The 23,989-nt window shown below is 44.2% G+C and overlaps 1 protein-coding gene across 1 annotated transcript in view; it reads right to left on the minus strand.

The window, feature by feature from the left end:
* The window catches only part of PELO (pelota mRNA surveillance and ribosome rescue factor), a 368,678-nt gene that overhangs the window by 50,726 nt on the left and 293,963 nt on the right, over positions 1–23,989 (minus strand). The window contains 1 exon segment of the mRNA XM_030210814.1: positions 11,766–11,840. Within this exon segment, the coding sequence (XP_030066674.1) occupies positions 11,766–11,840 (75 nt within the window).

Here is a 23,989-nt window from a genome sequence, read left to right on the forward strand (position 1 = left end):
TGGGGCTGGACTTGGATTCTCTTTTTCTTAATGTATTAAAATTCATAGTTCTTTTGTACCAATGAACAATATCTTGTATTCCTACTACTACTATTTATCATTTCTATAGCGCTACAAGGCATACACAGCGCTGTACACCATACAAAAAAAAGACAATCCGCGGCTCGCACTTGCACACTTGAAATAGAAGAAATAGTCTTCATCCTGACAGGCTGATTAAACAAATCTTCATTGCTTCTATTGTTGAGAGTTATTGGCTAGTTATCGTTTGAGGATTTACAGCAAGGTTAGCATCATAAAAAAACAGTTAAGATAAGTAAATTGGTGTAATTTATATCAACATGTGGAATTTGGGCATATAGACAATTGGGGTGGTCACAGCAATTATTTCAACATTACAGATGATTTTGTTTGTATTATTTGAACAAATGTATTTTTTTCAACAAATGTGTATGTGTGGAGGAGTGGCCTAGCGGTTAGAGCACTGGTCTTGCAATCCAGCGGTGGCCGGTTCAAATCCCGCTGCTGCTCTTTGTGATCTTGGGCAAGTCACTTAACCCTCCATTGCCTCAGGTACAAACTTAGATTGTGAGCCCTCCTGGGACAGAGAAATAACCAGTGTACCTGAATGTAACTCACCTTGAGCTACTACTGAAAAAGGTGTGAGCAAAAATCTAAATAAATATGTGGGTTTTATAATTAGTGTTATTTTGATATCTGAATAAAGAAAGTTGAATAAGTATGAATTTAGTCACAATGTGATAGAGACAAAAACAAAAAAAAGGCAAAGATCTGCCACTGAAATAGCAAACAAAAAAAAAAAAAACAACCCAAAATAGAATAAGAGTATAACAGGAGAAGTGGTTTATTATAGGGGTCAGAAACGATATCCAAAGCTCACTCAACACACCTCTCGCCGCTGTTCAGTTTGCTCCGCTTAGTCAACAGAGCGGTGCAGTGCGTTGAGTAAGCTTTGGATATCATTTCTAATTTAAGAAGTACTTATGTGGTGGTTGTATGACTACTTTTAGGGGTTTACTTTGCTTTTGACCCCTATTAGTTTTTTGTGCCCCTGACGCAGCCTGAGGGCGAAACATGGCCACGTCGGGTAACCACTTCTCCTGTTATACTCTTGTTCTATTTTTGTTTTCTTGATCTGCTTTCGTTTTGGTTTACAATGTGATAGAGGTAATGAATATGTAGGAGATAGATTTGCATGGCCACTGCCTCCACTGTGTGCATATTCATTAGGGATATCATGAAAACTCGACTAGTTTGCAGGCCTTGAGCAGCCTCTGGTGGATGTGGGCCCTATTTATATAGCACAGCAGGTTCTGAAAAATGAGGCCAAAATGTGGGGCTATGTGTGGAAAACACAGTTGCTGAATGGACTGGAATTTGAGACCTGTGAAGGGACATTCTGAAGCAGGGAGGTGACAGGAATATTCCGCACCAATCTGTTTTACTCATAGTTCCTCAGCATAAGCCAAATGCACTTCTAATGACTTGGCACTGTGTTCAAGCCTGTGAACTGAGAAAATTCAATACTCCAAAGTCCACAGTAAAAAAAAAAAAAAAAACTGCCGCGAGGGCTCCAGGACACCAAAATACATTCACCAAAGTGCTCCATGAGGCTTCTCTCATTGGGAAACAGTTACTGTACTACTACTACTATTTAGCATTTCTATAGCGCTACAAGGCGTACGCAGCGCTGCACAAACATAGAGGAAAGACAGTCCTTGCTCAAAGAGCTTACAATCTAATAGACAAAAAATAAAGTAAGCAAATCAAATCAATTAATGTGTACGGGAAGGAAGAGAGGAGGGTAGGTGGAGGCGAGTGGTTACGAGTCAAAACCAATGTTAAAGAGGTGGGCTTTCAGTCTAGATTTAAAGGTGGCCAAAGGGGGGTCATGTGATGCACGGCTAGAGAGTAGGTGTCGTCGTGCTGAGCTCCCGCCTTCCCCGCACCGGTTTTTTCAACGAAATACCTAATTTTTGCCGCTTTAAATAGCGGGAATAACAGCAACGGCGATCCGAAATATCGGGGCATCGCAGAGCACTAACACAGAGCCTTGCAGAGGTGCGATGGCGGCTAAACCCCCCAAAAAAGAGAGCGCACGGACCCATACAGCAGAATCCAAGATGGCGGACGGAGACGGCCCGAGGTCGGTGAGCTCTGCATGGGCCGTGGAGATGGCAGCAGAGGTCTCTGCCATGCTGGGTGCGTCGGTGGACCTAAAATTACAAGCGATTAAGGAGCAATTAGGGTGCATCGACGCGAAGCTGGAAAACATCCAGTCAGAGTTCTCTCAATATAAGCAGCGGCTATCTGATGTGGAAGATCGGGTGCAGCAACATGAGACAACGCAAAAAGACCTGGAAAGCAAGGTGGAATGGCTGGAGAGTAAGCTGGAGGACCTGGAGAATAGAGCTCGCAGGAGTAACATCAGGATGATTGGTTTGCCTGAGAAGATCAAAGACTCAGAATTAAGAGACTTTCTGGAAAGCTGGCTACCAAAAATTTTACATTTACAATTGTCTGCTGGGCCTTTAAGAATAGAGCGCGCTCATCGGCTGGGGCCTGGAAATTCGAAGGACCCCCGCCCAAGAATCGTCATTTTCAAAGTCTTGAACTTTGCCCACAAACAAGAAATTTTTCGGGCATTCAGAAAGGCTAGGACCATACAGTATGAAAACAACACAGTGCGCTGCTTCCAGGACTTCTCGACCGGAGTTTCTTTACAGCGAAGAGCGTTTCGTGGGGTGTGCCAACAATTATTTGAAAAGAAAATTCAGTTTGCTTTACTTTATCCTGCTCGTTTAAAGATCTGGCATAATGGGAAACACTCCATATTCTCCTCGGCGGCAGAGGTGTTGAAGCTTGTGCAGCGGGACCTGGTCCCTGAGGATCCGGCCTGAATGAATGCCCAAGGAAGCCTGGCTGGTTTATTTCAGATGGTGATCCCGAAGAGCTACAGTGGTGTGCTCATAACGAGCTGTCGGGGCACAGTTTGGTAATTTTATAACCCAAAATGTGCTTATCTGCAACTGACTGTAGAGAGGATGCATGGGTCACGTTATGTTTGCTGTTTCAAATGTTCTTTGTTTGAGGGGGACCGCAGACCCCTACTTTGAGGGAGAGGGGCACTGTTTTACAATCTGTTCCCTAAAATCTGGTAGTGTAAGTTCCCTGTTAGGGATTACAAGGGTTAGCTAAGTTTCTTGTGGGTTAGAGGATTTCACAGTGTAATTGTGGGTTCCCGTGGATGGATAGTCACTATAGCGGTGGGTTCAGTGATTATATAAGGGGGGAAAGATTTCAAGAAGTAGTATACTGGATGCAAAGTCAGAGGAGGGTGTGGGGAGGGGGGAGTTCATGTGATCTTAGCCATGAGGGAATGGTGGAGTGGTTATAGGGTAGGGATGGGGGGTGGGAAGGCTAAAGAGGGAGGGAGGTATCCGATAGTTTTGTTTTCAGGGACAGAATTCAAGGGGATTGAAGAGGGGAGCCCCATGGGCTGGGGGGTTTCTCTTCTCTTGTTTAAATGTATAACTCTTTCTATGATGCTATTAGATTTCTGGTGTATTGGGATCACTTAAAATAGTCTCTTGGAATATTGGGGGAGTGTCGTCCCCTATAAAGCGGACAAAAGTGCTTCAGGCGTTGAAAAGACAACAAGTGGATATAGCCCTATTGTAGGAAACGCATCTGTCCTCAGGGGAGCATTTAAAATTTAAGACAGGGTGGGTGGGATCTCTCTTGGAAGCCCCAGCGGTGGGGAGGAAAGCTGGAGTCCTGATTCTCTTTCGAAAAGGACTGCAGATAAAGATCACCTCCGCATTGAGGAATTCGGAGGGCCGCTATATTCTGGCGGAGATAGAGATTGAGGGCCGTACTCTAGTGCTCTGTAATGTATATGCCCCGAATGTGTATGATAAGAAGTTTTTTCAAGGGCTGATCTCCAACTTGTCCAATTTTAAAGGGGGGAATATTATCCTGGGAGGCGATTTTAACTTAGTGGTTGACCCCCAGCTTGATAGATCCGGCACTGGTGCTAGAGGTTCGGGAGGGGGTGCTCGGGCCTTGACTTTGCTCTGTGATGCATTAGACCTTGTGGATGTGTGGCGTGTTCTACACCCATCGGATCGAGATTTCACTCATCTTTCCAGAGCCCATGCGTCCCAATCTCGTATAGATTATTTATTTGTTTCAAGCCCTCTTTTTTCGCAGATGGTACAGGCAGAGATTGGTCCTTATGAGGTCTCAGATCATGCTCTGATCTGGCTGAGATGGAAGAGACCTGTGAAGGGGGGTGGACTGCGCCTTTGGAGATATCCCTTAGATCTAGTAAGTGATCAGAACTTTCAGACATTTTTAGCAGAGCGGATAGCAGATTATGAATTCCATAATGGTGTTCATAGCCAACAGCCGACTCTTTTTTGGGAGGCGGAAAAAGCTGTCTTGCGCGGAGACATCATTTCTTACTGTGCTAGAACTCGACGGATTCGAGATAAGGAGATCTTGAGGTTGGAATTGCAGGTTCGCAAATATAGGAAACTATATGGCAGGAATGCTACTGCGGAGAATAAGTCACTGCTTTTGGTTACGCAGCAAGAGCTCAATGAATTGCTGCATCAAAGGGCGGTCAAGTCCCAGTTTTATTATAAATACAAACTATTCCAATATAGTAATAAGGCAGGGAAATTGCTAGCGAACATGGTGCGGAGTAGGAGGGGAGCCTCTAGAATTTTACAACTGAAAGATTTAAATGGACAGTTATTGACAACTGATCAGGGTATAGCAGATCGATTTGGCCAGTATTATGAGGCCCTATATGCTAGGCCGGAAGATGAGGGACTGAGTGCTGACATGTTTTTAGAGTCGGTACAGTTGCCCAAGTTGTCCCCTCGCCAAATACAGAGGTTAAATAGCCCACTTGTGGAAGGAGACCTTATGCTAGCGCTACAGCAAAGTGCTTCTCACAAAACACCGGGTCCAGATGGCTACCGTGTGGAGTTTTACAAACAGTTCTATGAACATATTAAGAGGCCGCTTTTGGCCTTGTTTAATTCCATGATAGAGGAGAGGACTGTGCCTGAAACAATGAAGGTAGCACAGATTGTACTTATTCCGAAGGATGGTAAGGATATGGCAGACCCTGGATCGTATAGACCAATTTCCCTTCTCAATGTGGACGCCAAGTTGTACGCTAAGATATTGGTGAATAGGTTAGCCCAGGTACTCCCGGAATTGGTGGAAGAGGCTCAAGTGAGGTTTGTGAAGGGGAGGACAGCGGTTCAGAATCTCCATGCTATTTTGACATCCTTAGAGACGGTGCAATATAAGCGTCTGGCTTCTCTGTTAATTAGTTTTGATGCAGAGAAAGCCTTTGACAGGGTGAGCTGGCCCTACTTGTTTGAGACTTTGAAGCAATATGGTATCCAGGGATCCTTTTTAGATGCGATTCAGGTGTTATATCTGGAGCCCATGGCCTATGTTTGGGTGAATGAGGTCTGCTCCCGCTCATTTCATATCTTTAGAGGCACCAGGCAGGGATGTCCGCTGTCTCCTCTACTGTTTGTCCTGTTCTTGGATCCCTTGGTTAGGGCGATACAAACTCATCCAGAGATCAAAGAAGTGCCGATAGGTGTCTTGCGGTTCCTGCAATCGGCCTTTGCAGATGACTTACTGGTGCACTTGACACAACCATCCCAGTCTCTCCCGGCTCTGTTGGAGCTGTTTCGAGAATTTGGAGATTATGCGGGGTTTAAGCTTAATTATATGAAATCTCTGGCACTGGCCTCCTCAGAAGACCAGAAGAAGGAATGGGGGCAGACCTTCCCACTTCAGTGGGTGCAAGGGTCATTTCGCTATCTGGGAGTGTGGCTGTCTATGACCTCAGTTGATCTTTATCGATTGAATGTGAATAGATTGCTCAGTGATACGGAGACAAGGCTGAAAAGTTGGGTGACCCTGCCCCTTACACTCTATGGGCGCATCCAGCTGTTTCGGATGGTAGAATTCTCCAGGTGGCTTTATTGTTTACGGCTGTTACCCGTCCTTATAAAACATAGAGATCTTAAAGTCTTATATCGCTTACTTAGACGGTATTGCTGGGGGGGGGGGGGGGGGGGGAAGCTAAACTACCACTGCCTCTGTTAATGGGCAACTGGAAAGAAGGAGGACTGGGCTTACCAGACTTGAGAAGGTATAATAGGGCATGTTTATTGAGATATTTTGGTGACTGTTTTTTTTGACCGTGAAGATTATACACCGCGTAGAATAGAGGCTCAGTTTTTTGCTCCTTGCCACTTTTATTTTTTGTTACAGGCACCTAGGGCTAGTGTATCTGAACATCTAAGGAATAGCCTGTTGCTAACATCTTTGCGGTCTCTCTGGAAAGACCTGATGGGTATTTGGGGTATATCGAAGCACACGTCAGATATGTTACCCATCTGTGGGAATTTATTTTTTAAACCTGGGATGGATAATAAAACATTTCAGGCTTGGGGACACTTGGGTATTAGTCGTCTGGAGCATCTTTTAAATCAGCAAGGGACGCTGTTAAGTTTGGGAGCTTTGGGTATTGCTTATGACATGAATAACATTTTTGCTTATCATCAAATAACACACTATGTGAGGACGGTGGATTCGGAGGCTTTGAGACATAGACATTGTCATCGGATAAGACAATTTTTAGCAGGAGAAGGCAGGAAGCGACTCTCAGTCTCCAAGCTGTATAAGTTCTTGGGGAAACTGCCACTTCTAAAGGACCGGGAGTTAATACAAATGCGGTGGGCCCGAGACTTAGCGAGACCAGGGCTGTCTTTGGACTTTGATATGTTGATTTCTAGGATTCCGGAGATGACCGGTAATGCAGGCCTCCGTGAATGTCAATACCGAATTTTACACAGAGCATACCTCACAAAAGCTCAGATTTTTCGGATGGGAGAGGTGGAAGACCCTCTATGTGAAAAGTGTGGAAGATTGCCTGGATCTCTATTCCACTGTCTGTGGGAATGTTTTCGGGTACACCATTTTTGGATGGACGTTTTGCAGTATCTGTCCTTTTTGCTGGGCTCTAAAATAGTGGGCTCCCCGATGGGTGTTTTACTGGATAAACATGAGGTGTTTGTATTGCAGAGCATATCTGGAAGACACTTGATCCGTAGGGCCTGTTTGGTTGGTAAAAGGTTATTACTTTGTCAATGGGTAGGCAGTACTCTCCCGGATTTCTGGCACTGGAGGAATAGATTCCATGAGCTAATGCTTTGTGAGCGCCGAGGGGTCAGAGGTTCTAAGAGGAGGAGGAAAGCTTTTTTAGACATTTGGGGCCCATATATTCAGACACTGCATACCAGAGGTAGAAGTCTGGTACTGAACTCCCTTTGATTTTAAAAGAATGGTACACTTCTGGAAGATACCTCAGGGTGGGTTAGGAGGGAAGGGGAAGGTAGACGGGATGGGTATGATATAGGATGAAGGGAGTCTGTGAGATGGGGAAGGGATGATGACATTTAAAAACCGTGATGTGTCTCTCCTGCCCTGTGGGTGCTAACTTGTTGATAAATTGCAACTTTGGCATACGACGGGGGAAACATGGAAAGTAGTGAAGCACAGAAATCACATGTACTGACTACAGAATATTGACAGCATTCCATACTTTATTTTGAACTTGCTGAGCAATGCTATGGTTGCTGATTGATACAGTTCAAAGGTTCCTATAAAGCTTTCTTGACAATAATTCTGTACAGATTTTTTTTTTTACATTGGATACAGTTAATAAACATATTAATGGGGGGGGGGGGGATGGGGGGAGGGATGGGGAGAGATGGGGGGGGGGAACAGAAAATGTTGATGATAGATGTTCAGATGTGTTAGTACAGGTTTGAAATGTTTACTACCAGAGTTATATGGATTGGCATGATATTGTATCATCTGTGCATTCATCAATAAAAACATTATTACACTTAAAGGTGGCCAAGGATGGGGCAAGACATAGGGGCTCAGGAAGTTTATTCCAGGCGTAGGGTGCAGCGAGACAGAAGGCGCGAAGTCTGGAGTTGGCAGTAGTGGAGAAGGAACAGATAAGAAGGATTTGTCCATGGAGCAGAGTGCACGGGAAGGGGTGTAGGGAAGGACGAGTGTGGAGAGATACTGGGGAGCAGCAGAGTGAGTACATTTATAGGTTAGTAGAAGAAGTTTGAACAGGATGCGAAAACGGATAGGGAGCCAGTGAAGCGACTTGAGGAGAGGGGTAGTATGAGTAAAGCGACCCTGGCGGAAGACAAGACGGGCAGCAGAGTTTTGAACCGATTGGAGAGGGGAGAGGTGACTAAGTGGGAGGCCAGCAAGAAGCAGATTGCAGTAGTCTAAACGAGAGGTGACAAGAGTGTAGATGAGGGTTTTGGTAGAGTGCTCGGAAAGAAAGGGGCGGATTTTACGGATGTTGTAAAGAAAGAAACGACAGGTCTTGGCAATCTGCTGGATATGAGCAGAGAAGGAGAGAGAAGAGTCAAAGATGAACCCAAGGTTTCGTGCTGAAGAGACAGGGAGAATGAGAGAGCCATCAACAGAAACAGAAAACGGGGGGAGTGGGGAGGTGGGTTTGGGGGGGGGGGGGGGAATGAGAAGCTCGGTTTTGGTCATATTTAATTTCAGGTGCCGTTGACACATCCAGACAGCAATGTCAGACAAGCACGCTGAAACTTTGGTTTGGATGCAAGGTGAGATATCAGGGGTAGAAAGGAAGATTTGGGAGTCATCAGCATAGAGATGGTAGGAAAAACCATGGGATGAGATTAATGAACCAAGGGAAGAAGTGTAGATAGAAAAGAGGAGGGGAACAAGAACAGAACCCTGAGGTATGCCGACAGGCAGAGGGATAGAAGTAGAAGAGGATCCACCAGAGTGAACACTAAAGGTGCGGAGGGAGAGGTAGGAAGAGAACCAGGAAAGGACAGAGCCCTGGAATCCAAGTGAGGACAGGGTATCGAGAAGTATGCTGTGATCGACAGTGTCAAAAGCAGCGAAAAGATCAAGAAGAATGAGGATGAAATATTGACCTCTGGATTTAGCCAGTAATAGGTCATTGGAGACTTTAGTAAGCGCAGTTTCGGTTGAGTGGAGAGGGCGAAAACCAGATTGTAGTGGGTCAAGAATAGCATGTGAGGAGAGAAAATCAAGGCAGCGGCGGTGAACAGCACATTCAAGTAATTTGGAGAGAAAAGGAAAGAGGGAGATGGGTCGGTAATTAGAGGGACAAGTAAGGTTGAGTGAAGGCTTCTAAAGGAGAGGTGTGACCACAGCATGTTTAAAGGCAGCAGGGACAGTCGCAGTGGAAAGTGAGAGGTTGAGAATGTGACAGATAAAAGGAATAAGAGCAGGAGAGATGCCATTAAGAAGGTGGGTGGGAATGGGATCAGAGGAACAGGTGGTACATTTTGAGGAAGAAAGGAGAAGTGTAGTTTCCTCAATAGTAACTTCAGGAAAGGAGGAAAGGGAATGAGGGGAAGGAGAGAGAGGAGAACAGACTACTGGAGGGAGAGGTGGTGAGGTAGAGAATGCAAGGTTTATCTTTGAACCTTGTCGTGAAAGAATTCAGCAAGGGTCTGAGGAGATAATGAAGGGAGAGTTGGGGGAGGGGGCACCTTGAGGAGAGAGTTCAATGTGGTGAAGAGAAGTCGAGGGTTAGAGCCAAGAGAGTTGGTCAGTTGGATATAATAATCCTGTTTGGCACGTAAAAGAGCAGATTGGAAGGAGGTCAGCATGAACTTAAAGTGGAAGAAATCAGCAAGAGCCCGAGATTTCCGCCAGAGGCGTTCGGCAGAGTGGGTACAGGAACGTAGGTAGCGGATATTAGAAGTCAGCCAAGGTTGGGGTTTTGTACGCCTTATAGGGCGGGTCATCAAAGGTGCAAGAGTGTCTAAGGCAGAGGATAGAGTATTATTGTAAGAAGAAACAGCCTCGTTGACAGATGTGGATGGTGCCACAGTAGAGAGGAGGTTTGAAACATGGGAGGATAGAGATGAAGGGTCAATATCGTGCAGTTGGCTTCTGGCAGTGTTGCATAGTAACTAAGTAAATGTAACTAGCTACTTTTAATTGTAAAGAAGAACAGGAACATTTTGTTAGTTTTACTTTTACCAAAGTAATAATTTGACTATTTTTTAGTACTTTTACCTACTGACGTCTGATGCTTACAGTTAAAAGTAAAACTATTCCTAAGTTGTGGGTTTACTTCCATGGAGATTGAATAAATGTATGTTAGGTTTAGCTTCATTATATCATAATAGCTCTGCCTATATTTGAAAGACTAAGCTAGATCCTGCAGTGCCTGTTGGATTCTATCTGTTAATGCTGTGGTACAAAGTTTTTAAAACTAAGAGGAAAAGACTATGGAGATTAGTTGATAAAATTTGCTTTTTATATTTTTATTTTGCCTAACACTAACCTACAATTCCTCCTTTAAACCCCCAATCTTTAAGTTCCCAAAGCACAAAGCAAAATAGTGTTCACTTACCAGAGAAATGTTCTCTTCTCTCGGAACTTCTCAGAAAAAAGCTGCCTTGTCTTCTCCCTGTGTGCATTCTTTGGTTTCCTGTGCTAATTTGTATAGAGTTGAACGCCCTGGTCGCTGCTAGGACTAGGTTTCTCTATAGGTATGTAAGCTCAGTCACTTAACCCTCCATTGCCCCATGTAAGCCGCATTGAGCCTGCCATGAGTGGGAAAGCGCGGGGTACAAATAAATCTACTGGGGAGTATGGCTTTTGCAACTGAAGCTAATTAGGCACACTAAAGGACCCCACGGCCTTCATTTTTTATCATAGTCTCTGTTTTGGCATGGATCAAAGAAAGAGTCCAGGATTTCTCCCTAACACCAGATGGCAAATCTCCATTTAATAGAAACTAAGCAATAAGCTCTAAATAGCTCTATAGAGTGACCACGTTAATATCCGTATAATCAATGATTTTAAATAAAGAGGCCTCAATAGCCCAGGGTACCAACTCAGTGGATACACCTGATAAGGCTTTTATCATGGGCCAACAACTCTCTGAAAAACCTACAGAGTGAAATACTTCAAACAATCTGTAGTAAAAAACAGAGAAGTTGTTACTAATAATAATTCAAATATTGGACCACATTATTAACATAGTCAACAATATAAGAGCATGAGGATGACAAAATATCAATGGGAAGGGAGAAAAAATAACAATAGGAGAAAAAAAGACAAAAATAGCTGTAAACCACTTCGATAATACTTGGTACTTAGCTGAAATCCTGGGAGAAAAATAGACAGGAGGCGCCTCCACATGCAAAGAATTACAAGCAATCAGTCTTTAAATCTCTTAGATTTTCTCTCACACTCGACAGCCATAGAATTCTCACTGTTTCGTTCCTTCTTCGGGAGAGAATGTAAACATCTTCCGTATTCTCTCCTGAAGAAGGAACGAAACAGTGAGAATTCTATGGATGTCGAGAGTGAGAGAAATTCTAAGAGATTTAAAGACTGATTGCTTGTAATTCTTTGCATGTGGAGGCGCCTGAGGTTACTAAAAGGGAAAAATGTTTCAAATAGCATAAAGAAGAACTTAGAAGTCTTTCCTATAAAACACTTGAAAAGCCCTCCATGTCAATACAAGACAGAATTCTATGATCCATCTATGGCTCCACTGCAGCTGTCATAAGACAAATCATTTAATCATGCTTCACTTCAATCAATAACAGGAATTACTTCTCCACACTATCCTAACAGCTTACCGCACAGTTCCTGCATTATCACGCACGCTGTCTACAAGACGTACATAACGACTCCTTGTGGGGATATCCTGGTGCCTGCCAAAACAAAGTATTGAATCCAATTAAAGCAAAACTTAAATGATCTCATAGCTGGAGTGAGCTTTGACGGCAGTGCCAGAGGTTGGGAAGTACAGTAAAAGTCCAAAAAATCTGGACTGCTTGGGGATTGGATCAGTGCGGATTTTGGGATTTTCTGGACTCCCAGGCAGTACTTTTAAAAATTCAAATTTAAGAAAGAATAAGGAGTTGAACAGGCAAATTTTGTTGACCCTCATATAGCATCTCTCTTCCCTTTCCAGGCTCTCTGCTTCCCATGAATCTCTCTCTCCCTTACAGCCTCTCCGCTCACCATGCAGTCTCTCTCTCCCCTTTCTGCCTCCCCCCCCTTATTCAGCATCTACTTCCCCTTCCAGCATATTCTGTTTTCAAAGGAGGGGCCCAGGCCGCCCCCAAGGCTACACCTTCCCCTCCCTCCCTCTGCACATGGTCCGGCGCCTTTCTCCTCACACCTGGTCCTGCCTGTGGATCTGTCTCTCTCACCTTTCCTGAAGTCTATAGCGGCAGCCTTACTCACAGGTTGCCTCCGCATGCATGCACTGTGCCTTACCCGTTCTTCCCTTTCCAATGCAACTTCCTGTCACTGGAAGGGGTGCGACGGGTCAGAGGTGAAAGGCATGGTACATGCGGAGACAGCTGCTGCAGCAATGAAAACTTCAAGAAAGGTGAGCGTACGACAGAGCCGTGGGAAGGGCCAGGTATGAGGAGAAAGAACCAGACCGTGTTTGGAGGGAGGGAAGGAGGGAAGGAAGGGGGAGGCGTAGCCAAGGGGGAGGAGGGGGTCTGAGGCCTTGCAGAGCAGGAAAAGCAAGCAGAAAGGGCCAGGAACATATGTGTGTGTGTGGGGGGTGGGGGTGGGGGGGGTGGGGGGGGGGGAAGAGTCTGGAATATTCGGCAGTCCAAAAATTGCAATTTTGGAGGTCCGGATTCTCGGATGGCCAGGATTTCTTGCATCTGGATTTTTGGACTTTTACTGTAAGACCAATGCCGGGCAGACTTCTATGGTCAAGACCCTCTTCCCACTCATATATGATGTTTAGGAGAAAGCTTAAGACTACTATTTCAGAAATTTATTTTTCAAAATAATATTTAATTTTAATTAGCTTCTGTTATCTTTCTAACATTATCCCAGAGGTTTGCTCTGGTTTTGCCTCGCTTTGTTACCCGCTTTGAACTGTAAGATATTAGCAGAATATAAGCTTGTATAGATAGTATGGTATCCCGCAAATGACAAAGACAGATCAGGATCAAGGTTGGAGTGGGATTCAATGGCAACTCCAGTAGTTGGGAAATAGGACTAGTACTAGGCAGACTTCTATGGTCTGTGCTCAAAAATTGGCAGGGAGAAAGAGAGATTTTAGTATGCCAGTGTTTAATCATAAAGAAGTGGAAAACGCGCAAAGTGCCAGATACAACTCTGGCCACCTTCCCGGGCAGACTGGAGGGCCTGTACAGGTCTTTATCTGCCGACATTTACTATGTTACTATGTAAAACATATAAAACAAAAGAAATTCAAAGTTTCTCCCTGGAACTGTTATACCCCAAGACCCAGGTCACTAGAATAAACTGAAATTAAACCACTAATCAGAGAGAAATGTGTTTTTTTTCAGTATCATGACTAGTTATGAATGAGGTATCAGGAAATCAGCTTGAGGTAAGTTTTTCTGTTAACTTAAGTTTTTATCATTGGGATCTTGTTCAGAAGCTTATATGAATGCCTCCTAAGCAAGCTCTTCTGAAGGCCTGAATTCCTGCCTTGCAAAATCATTTCCTTTTGGATTGAGCAGTTGATACTTGCAGAAACACTGTTAAACATGAGTGCTTTTTTTTCTCTCTCTCTCTGTCCTGCTGCCTTTGTTTGTTTCTCTCCCCAGTTCCTTTCCACTTTCTATTCACTTTACTCCCCTCCACCCCTGGAAAGGAAATGATATCAGGAGAGGAGAGAAAAGGGAAGAGATTGAACTGGGAACTAGAAATGGGTAGAGAGAGAGAGAGAGAGAAAAGACAGAGGTACAGAATAAGGCAGAGGGCAGAAGTGGACAGAACTGTCCATAACATGGCACCATGTATCCGTGCACCCACGCCCCAGCTCTGAGGGGGAGGGCGAGCTGCGATAGGGCAGAGAGAGAGAGAGTAAGACAGAGGTAAAAGAAGAAAGCTGGAGATAAAAGGGCTCAGGAGGCAGAGGCAGACATGAAATAAAACAAAGGGGACACATAGACATGAAAAGCAGCTGCACAGAGCATGGGGGGGGGGGGGGGGGGGGGGGAGAAGGGACAAAATGAAGTTAACTCTGCACTACTAAAATCAGCATGGTATCCACAATTCACAAGGCTGTAAACACCAATTTCACACAAAGACAAAACAGACATGCATCATCCTTTTCATCATCTTTCATTCTTCTTGAACATTCCCTTTAGTAAATCCCTTCTCAGTTTCCTCTCCACATCACACTGTTTCATTTCTCCTCCCATCACTGTCCTCTTTGAACTTCAGGTGTGGGGAAATCCCCCTTCATATGTAGCAACCTAGCCTTCTACCAATTATCCTCTTGCCATCTCCTTGAGCCTTTGTAAAAAGTACTAAATCTTCTTTGTACCAATTTTTAAAATGATCCCACCCAACCCTCTCCTGCAACACCTGGCTCACACCTGGAAAATGAGGGCAAGGTAATAGAAGTTGCTCCAGGGATGAGATCAGGTTTAAGGACGAGTGAAGGTTGAGAAGAGGGGAGGAATTTGGACTTAACCAGAGGGAGGAGAGAGAGAGGTATTACCAGTCAGTCACTGTGAAGCTTTGATACAAGGGTTTTGTTATTTCCTTAAATCATTTAATCTTTGAAGCATCGAAACCTACCCATAATCCATTTTTGCTTTAGTTTCAGTCATATTTCATATAGTGTCAGAAGAGATTCTTCAAAGCATTTTTAAAAGTTGCATTATTCTGTTTTACACAATGCAGTATGGCTTTATTTTATTTGGATTTTGCTCACACCTTTTTCAGTAGTAGCTCAAGGCCAGTTACATTCAGGTACATATCAACAGTTAGGGTGGGTAGAAGGAGAGAGAAAGTAGTCCTTTTTCCTTTTTAACTCTTTTTATCAAAGATTTTTAAATACATTGAACAGAAATAGAATCATTTCTCAAAACAATCACCAGTATATTTCCAGATTATTTTTGAAAAACAGTGTATACAGTGCAAGAATACAGCATGGTGGCATAGTACATGGTGATAGAAAAAGGTCATAAGCCCATCCAGCCTGCCTAGTTATTCTGTCCTCATTTAAGAATATGTCCTCACTGTCAGTTACAGAATTTGACCACTTACAAGATTTCTTTTAACTTAGAATTACAAATGTCTTCTATAGTGCATTTCAGTTTGTTCCATATTCAATTATGTTTCTACCTTGTATGCCAGAGGGAAATACTAAATAAATAAATACCTAGTAGCTAGAAAATATTATGTGTATTTTAGTCTTGCCATGAGCTTCTCTATTTCCATTATTTTTCATCCATCATGGAAACAAGCTCAAGGCTATATCTGCTTCTATAGCCTAACAATAGATATTATAGCAAAAAACAAGTTATGAGCTTGTGGTAAGCCCACAACTTTCCTACGAAACAATAAAACCCTCGCCTTTTCTGGTATCAGCATTTGCAAAAATGGCTTCATTTAGGGACACAAAATACAAAAAGAAAATCAGAAATAAACTCAAAGACAACTAAGGTAAACTAAAAATGTGACATGAAAAATTAAAAACTGTATGCCAAAGTGCTAATAAATATTCAAAGCAGAGGTCATTTATGGGTGTGGAGTAGATTTCAATGAATCAAATTGTCATAAAAGGCTATAGTGCTAATTCAGCCCCCAATCACCACATCACAAGCAGGGGCATAGCTAGGTGGGGCCACGGGGGCATGGGCCCCCACAGATTAAGCCCTTGCCCCTCTACTTTGGACCACCCCCGCTGCTGCCGACCCTCCCTGCCGCCGCCAGGTACCTTTGCTGGTGGGGGTGCCCAACTTCACCAGCCGAAGTCTTCAGCGCTGGTCGACTCTGGCGCCTTCGCTGATGATCTGTTTCTGATTTTTGACGTCCTCCGTGCACGTCCTGCACGGGGCTACATACAGGACGTGCATGGAGGATGTCAGAAGTCAGAAACAGATCAACAGCGAAGGCGCCGGAGTCAACTGGCGCTGAAGAAGACTTTGGCTAGTGGGGTTTGGGGACCCCCGCCAGCAAAGGTATCTGGCGGCAGCGACGGGAGAGGGTTGGCGGCAAGAAGGGGGGTGCAAAGTGGCGGGGGGGGGGGGGGGGGTTCGGCGGCTGGGGGAGGCGGGCTAAACTGTGCCCCCCCCCCACTTCGTGCTCTGGACCCCCCTCCCGCCTCGGTCTGGCTACGCCCCTAATCACAAGGTTCTAATAAAAGCTAATGGACTACTTATAACATTAACAGTTTCAACAAATGAAATAAAACAGTGCTTTACCTGTACAGATTGGCTTTTATAAAATTACCCACAATATCCCCGGAATTCTATATATGGTGCCTTACTTTCCGGCAGAAATCAAAGCGTATTTTATAACAATGCGTGTAACTTAATTGGACTTACTCTCTATTGGGCATGAACAGAGTAGTCCAAATTTCCATGTGGCCAAAAATGCCCTTTGTTCTCCCATTAGTCCTTCTACCGATTCTCTCATTGCACTGCAGCCGCAGTTCTTGAATTGCTCACCTCTCCCTCTGCAATCCAGCCCACGTCTCATTTTTCACACTGAATTCAATAGATTTAGAAAAATTCCCCGCTTCCTTTGGAGATTATGAACTTTTTCCCATCGACTATGATCATCAACTTTGAAGAAAACCATATGTCAGCTTCCAGTCCCTTTTCCTGCAGTCTCAGCTCATATTGTAATAACTCCTTCCTTTTTTCAATGTCTCCATGCTCAGCTCAGGGAATATCTGTACATCAGCACTGTCATAGTGACAAACTCCTAATTGCCTGGCTTTCCTTACAGAACCAGTTTCTTGAAAATTAAGGAACTTGTTGATCATTGCCATTGGAAGTGTGTCCAGAGAAGTCTCAAATTCATACAGGGGTGCTGCCTCAAAGTCTGGGAAACGTGTATACTCCTCCCTATGCTTGGTCTGCAGGCCTGGCCTGCAAGCATTCAGAACTGCTGTCATCAGCATAAGTTTTGTTTCTCCTTACTGCGGCCTGTGTGCAGAGTGCATGAGCCTTGATTATCAATCGCAAATATTGTTATGCACGTCTTGTAAATCACATGACAAGGAGAAACTCCATGAGGAGCTGAAGCTATGCGGCCCATACATGGCAGACAAAAATTGATATAACCTTGATGGTGAAGTGAGACTGATGACCCTCCAAAGGAGATGTTCCTCCACAAATATGTGTTTAGAGAAGAAGTAGCCAGGTATTTCATGCTAAAGCAAGTTGCATACTGGGATCACGTATATGGGTGTCATGACTGTGACTGTATTCCATGCCTGTGCTCGCCTTGCCTCTGGGGGACCAGGTCCTATGGTTGCGGTGGACTGTTTTTTCGGTTTCCCAGATGGCTTCCAGGTCCCATTCCGGTCCTGATGTTCCAGCTCTCCCGACTTGCCGCTGTAGTTCTGCTGCCAAGCCTCACCGGTGACATCATCTGTAATTGCCTTTATTAAGCACCTGCGAACCTTCAGGCTTTGCCTTGGCAACAGAGGTCTTCAGATGTGCTTTTGCCTGAGAGTGTTTGTTCCTGCTCTAGCTCTGCTAGTATCTGCTTTGTATGTCCTTAGCTTTAGTTTCTTCTGTTTGTTTTTGCCTTGTGTGTCTTTAACTTTAGTTCCTTGCTGCTGTATCTGCTCAGCCTAGCTTCAGTTCCTTCTGTTTGTTGCTGTTTTGCTTATTGTCAGTTCTAGGTTCCCTCCTGCTGTTTCAGCCCTGTGTGTCTTTAACTTTAGTTCCTTGCTGCTGTATCTGCTCTGCCTAGCTTCAGTTCCTTACTGTTTGTTGCTGTTTTGCTCATTGTCAGTTCTAGTTTCCCTCCTGCTGCTTCAGCCCTGTGTGTCTTTAGCTTTAGTTTCTTGCTGTTGTATCTGCTCTGCCTAGCTCCAGTTCCTTATTGTGTCCCTGATCTGTCTGTCTTCTGCTATAGTTCCCTGCCTGCTTGTTCCACCCTGGTTGTCCTTAGCTTTAGCCCTTCCCCATTCGTGTCTGCCTTGCCCGAGTACTTCAATCTGGTTCCAGCCAAGCCAAGTCCGCTCCAGCTTGTGGTTCCAGCTCAGCCAAGCCAAGTCCGCTCCAGCTTGTGGTTCCAGACCAGCCAAGCCAGTCTGCTCTAGTTTGTGATTCCTGTCCAGCCTGTTGGTGTAGTCCACGCTTCCTTGTGGGGAGGTCTTCCTGCTGTTGCCAGTCTCTGGCAGCAGTCCAAGGGCACACTACTCCGGATTGTCGGCAGTGAATGGGGTAAGGGAATTGGCCAATGAGTAGTGTGCATGTAAATAGAAGCTGGAGAGGCCGGTAAAATAAAGGAAATAACTTTTTTTGTATAATGAAGAAAACAGGAACAGGAAATTCCTTTTTAGGTACAAAAGTAAGAAAAAGAGGGATCACATGTTTTAGAAGAAATGAAACGTATCTCAGTATAAAAGTACAGAATGAAAAAGCCATTTGAGCAGACTTGTAGCTCAGCCTGAACATCTTGTTGGCTGTGTGACAACAACTGCTCTAGAGGGATAATCACTTTTGTAATGACTTAGAGAAATACCAATAAAGATATTACTTGGTTGCGCCTAAACTAAGTCTGAATTGTCTCTCTTATTCCAGCGGAGTTTACCTCTGAGGGCTGAAGTGTTTCCCCTCCTAAGGGACAAAGGAGAGTAAACACAAGCATTCAGCAGCTTGCACACATACTGAATTGTGCCTCACTTTTAGCTCTTTCAGGTACCCCATAAATTCTAATATTAAATATTCATGGGTGTCTCTTGAGTTTTGACAAGATGATGAGTAATGCTCTTGGGCATTCACTACTGGGGTTGTACTGTGGGAGACACAATGATCAATGTCTTTTTGTTGAATGGTGTACTGTTCTGGAAAGTGTTTCTTCGCTGTAACAATGTGACATCCAAATAAAGATGATGTTTAAAATATATTTTGAAGCATTTTGCAGGCTTTCAGCCTCTCCTATCTCTGCAATCCTGTTTTCCTTGGGCCTCTATTCATCTTGTCAGATTATTGAATTTCTCTTCTAGCCTTGGCATAACATTATCCACCATCTCCATTTTGGCATTCTGTATCTCCTTCAAAATAAGATAACATGACTCCGCGGACAGGCAGGGTGTGCTCCCATGCACAGGTAGACACGATGATACGCTGAAACCTTCTGCTCAGTGTGCTGCTGCGGCTAGGAAAGCGAATAGAATGTTGGGTGTTATTAGGAAGGGTATGGAGTCCAGGTGTGCGGATGTTATAATGCCGTTGTATAGCTCCATGGTGCGACCGCACCTGGAGTATTGTGTTCAGTACTGGTCTCCGTATCTCAAAAAAGATATAGTAGAATTGGAAAAGGTACAGCGAAGGGCGACGAAAATGATAGTGGGGATGGGACGACTTTCCTATGAAGAGAGGCTGAGAAGGCTAGGGCTTTTTAGCTTGGAGAAGAGACGGCTGAGGGGAGATATGATAGAAGTGTATAAAATAATGAGTGGAATGGATCGGGTGGATGTGAAGCGACTGTTCACGCTATCCAAAAATACTAGGACTAGAGGGCATGAGTTGAAGCTACAGTGTGGTAAATTTAAAACGAATCGGAGAAAATTTTTCTTCACCCAACGTGTAATTAGACTCTGGAATTCGTTGCCGGAGAACGTGGTACGGGCGGTTAGCTTGACGGAGTTTAAAAAGGGGTTAGATAGATTCCTAAAGGACAAGTCCATAGACCGCTATTAAATGGACTTGGAAAAATTCCGCATTTTTAGGTATAACTTGTCTGGAATGTTTTTACGTTTGGGGAGCGTGCCAGGTGCCCTTGACCTGGATTGGCCACTGTCGGTGACAGGATGCTGGGCTAGATGGACCTTTGGTCTTTCCCAGTATGGCACTACTTATGTACTTATGTACTTATGTAAACAGAAGAATTCTTTATTACTGTGTTCTAATATACAAAAGCCTGTTGCATCACAGCTCAGTGTAGTGCTATCAGTGTTCTTCTGGAACCTAAGGAAGCAGTCTTACTAGGACTGGCTTCTGGCCCCATCCAAAACACAATGTTACCATTTCAAACACAGGTTTGCCTTCAGCCTGGACACACACATATGAGTTTTCAAGGTAATGGCAGAAATTTCCTACCTTGATTGTCTTTCCCACATAGACTGGAGATATAAGCATGAGGGCCATAATCCATTATTAAAATGGACTTGAGAAATCTAATGCTTATTTCTAGGATAAGCAGCATAAAATCTGTTTTTTGGGATCTTGCCAGGTACTTTTGACCTGGATTGGCCACTGTTTGAAACAGGATACTAAGATTGATAGACCTTTTGTCTGTCCCAGTATGGCATTACTTATGTTCTTATAGGTTTGGTCTTACACACATATGTAACTAATAGTCATCTTTCTATCACCTGACTCACTTGTGCTTGCATGGCTAATTAAGAATCTAAAACAACCCCTAGACTCAAAAATTAGATTCTTGATCTTGGCTCACTTAGATCTTCAGAGAAAAGCCGCTAACAATTGACTTAAGCTCTGTTATGAAACCAGCATGGAGTATTTGCAGCTTGTATATAAGTTTAGGAAATAGGACCACTTTGAAGAGTGCATTTCTCAATAATAACAAAGATTTGTCCAGACCACCATCTGGGTGGAGGAGTAGCCTATGGTTAGTGCAGTGCACTGAGATCCTGGGGAACTGGGTTTGATTCCCACAGCAGCTCCTTGAGATCCTCGGCAAGTCACTTAACCCTCCACTGCCCTAGGTAGAAAAACTTAGATTGTGAGCATCCTAAGGACAGAGAAAGTACCTGCATATAATGTGTACAGTGCTGCGTACGTCTAGTAGCGCTATAGAAATGATTAGTAGTAGTAGTTTGATTAAAAGTTACATCACTGTTACCCAGATTCCTTGCCTTATTGTTGGAGGCTGTGTGATGAATTGGGCACTATGAGTCATATTTGGGGGCACTGTTGGAAGGCTTGAGCTTATTGGTGGATAGTACAATGCTATGTTCAAATTATGTTGAGCTATAAAATTCCGTGAAACCTTGGAATTTTTTAGTTTAATAAATCTGCTCTGGGTCTCACTATAGCAAAACATTTTGAATCAAACAGTGTAAGATTGCAGCCCAAATAACATTAGCTCATGCTTGGAAAAGCCCTAAACCTTCTTCTTCTATAAGGGTTTGGAAGTGTCGTTTGCAATATATCTGTACCATGAGCAAGCTTAGGGCCAAGCATTTGAAGGCTTTGGGGAAATCAGTTGTTGTGAGGTGGAGTGGAGGAGTAGCCTAGTGGTTAGTGCAGTGGACTTTGATCCTGGGGAACTGAGTTTGAGTCCCACTGCACTCCTTGTGACTCTGGGTAAGTCACTTAACCCTCCATTGCCCCTGGTACAAAATAAGTACCTGAATATATGTAAACCGCTTTGAATGTAGTTGCAAAAACCTCAGAAAGGCGGTATATCAAGTCCCATTTCCCTTTCCCTCTAGCTCAATTATATTTGTAAGAGAACGCTCTCACCTTATATTGGTATTCTGAGGCATGAAGAGAGAATTTTGTACACCCTGGAGTTTGACTATGCTGGTGGATGGGGGGTGGGATTGGAGAGGGGGGAAAGAGGGGATTTAACATCAAATTTATATAAAATTAAGTTAAACAGCTTAGTTTTTGTAAGATTACACTGTTTGCTGTGTTATAAGTGCATTGTATTTCTTGGATCTGTGTGGCCATAAGAGATATGTTCATGATGATTGCTTATTTGTTTGCTGGTTCCTAGTATTGTAATATTCATGTTGCACTTCCTATATAATAATTCTCACCTCCAACGTTCTATGCGTCTTGCTGCCTGTGTTCGTGACTTCTTCGGAATTGGTCTGCTAGGCTCTTTAGCACAGGCTGATGTCAGCAAACGCATTGTGACTTCAACATCAGAACCCGGGGTAAAAAAAAAAAACATGCCTCACAGCTGATCCAACACCCCCCCCATTCCCAAACTGCCATACAGCTTGACAGCAACACACAAAAAAAAAAAGGCTCGAGCCTGACGCCACTGATGCGCTCAACAGCCGCCCTCCCGAAACACCTGGGGAGGGGGAGTGCAGCATGACCCCCCCCTCGGCGCATCACCCAAGCCCCCCCTCGGCGCATCAACCAAGCCCCCCCCCCCAAGTGCATTCTTGCCTGCAGTGTGCATGCCGCTGGGGGGGGGGGGGGGGGGTGGTTCCGTTGGTTCCCTGCTCCCTCTGCCCTGGAACAGGAAGTAACCAGTGAAGCCGACACCCCCCCAGCGGTGTGCACCCGGAGCGGACTACCCCCACCCCGCCCTTGCTACACCACTGGTCAAGGGGAAGATGCTGGATAGAGGAGTAGAGAGGATAGGAAAGACAGGAGATACTGGATCAAGGAATGATGGAAAGAAAGGAAATATGCATGCTCAGGGAGAGAAGGGTAGATAGTAGACATGGTGGGAGTAGGGTGACAGAAGGGAGATGCTGAATTGGGAGGGAGGGGGGACCCTGAAACTCAGAGGGAGGGGGGCACCCTGAAACTCGGAGGGAGGGAGGGAGGGGGCACCCTGAAACTCAGAGGGAGGGAGGGAGGGGAAGACCCTGGCACTCAAAGAGAGGGAGGGAGGGGGACGATGACCCTGGAACTGGGAGGGAGAGGGGGACCCTGGAACTGGGAGGGAGGGAGGGGGGGGCCCCTGGCACACACTCTCACTCTCACACACACACTCTCTCACAGATACACTCGCACCCAGTCTCATTCTCTCTCTGTCACACACACACACTCGCACATTCACTCACTCTCTCTCTCTCTCTCAGAGTCACTCTCACACACACTCTCTCAAACATACACACTCCGAGGAAAACCTTGCTAGCGCCAGTTTCATTTGTGTCAGAAATGGGCCTTTTATACTAGTACTTAAATAAATGACCTTGTTAAATTAAAAAAAAAAAGTGGTTTGAATATTTGTTTTGTAATTCTGTGAGGCATTACTGATTATGTAGAAGCCCAAATATTTTAAATCTTTTTAGGCCCACTTAAATGGAAAGGACCTTTGCCAAAGCAGTTTGGTATTCTTATTTAAGGGAAGTGCTTCAGACTGATTTTTAACCCTGTCCCAGAAGTGCAAGAAGGAGAAAGAAAAGCGCTTGAGATATCTGCCTCTCCCAGCAGCAATACATGAGAAGTGCTCAGGACACTTTTCCTGTGGCAATACTTTAGAGTCTCAGCCCATCTTTTAAATGGGCTACCAATTCAGCAGTAGTGCCTGCACAATGACTGTACTACATGCAGTTTAGTTTCAGTTTGCTATATTGCCTTTCATAAAGACATAAGACAATTTATAAACCATGGGGTATAAAATAAGATAAAGTAGACTATAAGGTGCAAATAAAGACATACAGTAACAAACTACAGGGTATAACACCCCATCTATAGGGTACAGACATCAAATGATGAAAAACCTGGGACATAACAGAGTACAGTCAAATGATAAAGACTTAGAATTGTATGTTCAAGTGCTTGCCTTAAGTGCCAGTGTTTAACTTGGTATGGTCAATGTACCGTCTGAATTTCAGCCTGTATATCAAAATTTAGTTGTCAAATATATGCTGTTTACCAAGTACACTAAACAGGACCATATACCTGAGTTTACAACATGAAACTGTAAAATCCACTTAGAACTTTGCAATTGGCAAAATATAAATCTTTTGAACAAATAAATACATAAACAGATGATTTGGGGTCCTGTTCATATGAAAATTACTGCACTAATACAGACTCCCATTACCATATAGGAAATTGTCACCTACAATGTGAAAAAATGAAAACAACAAAAGTGAATGCCAGGAATGTTTTCAGGACCTTAAATTTAAGAGGCCATTGCATAAAAAATTATGCTTATA

The sequence above is a fragment of the Microcaecilia unicolor genome, chromosome 7 (assembly GCF_901765095.1).
Source record: "Microcaecilia unicolor chromosome 7, aMicUni1.1, whole genome shotgun sequence".
Lineage (NCBI taxonomy): Eukaryota > Metazoa > Chordata > Amphibia > Gymnophiona > Siphonopidae > Microcaecilia > Microcaecilia unicolor.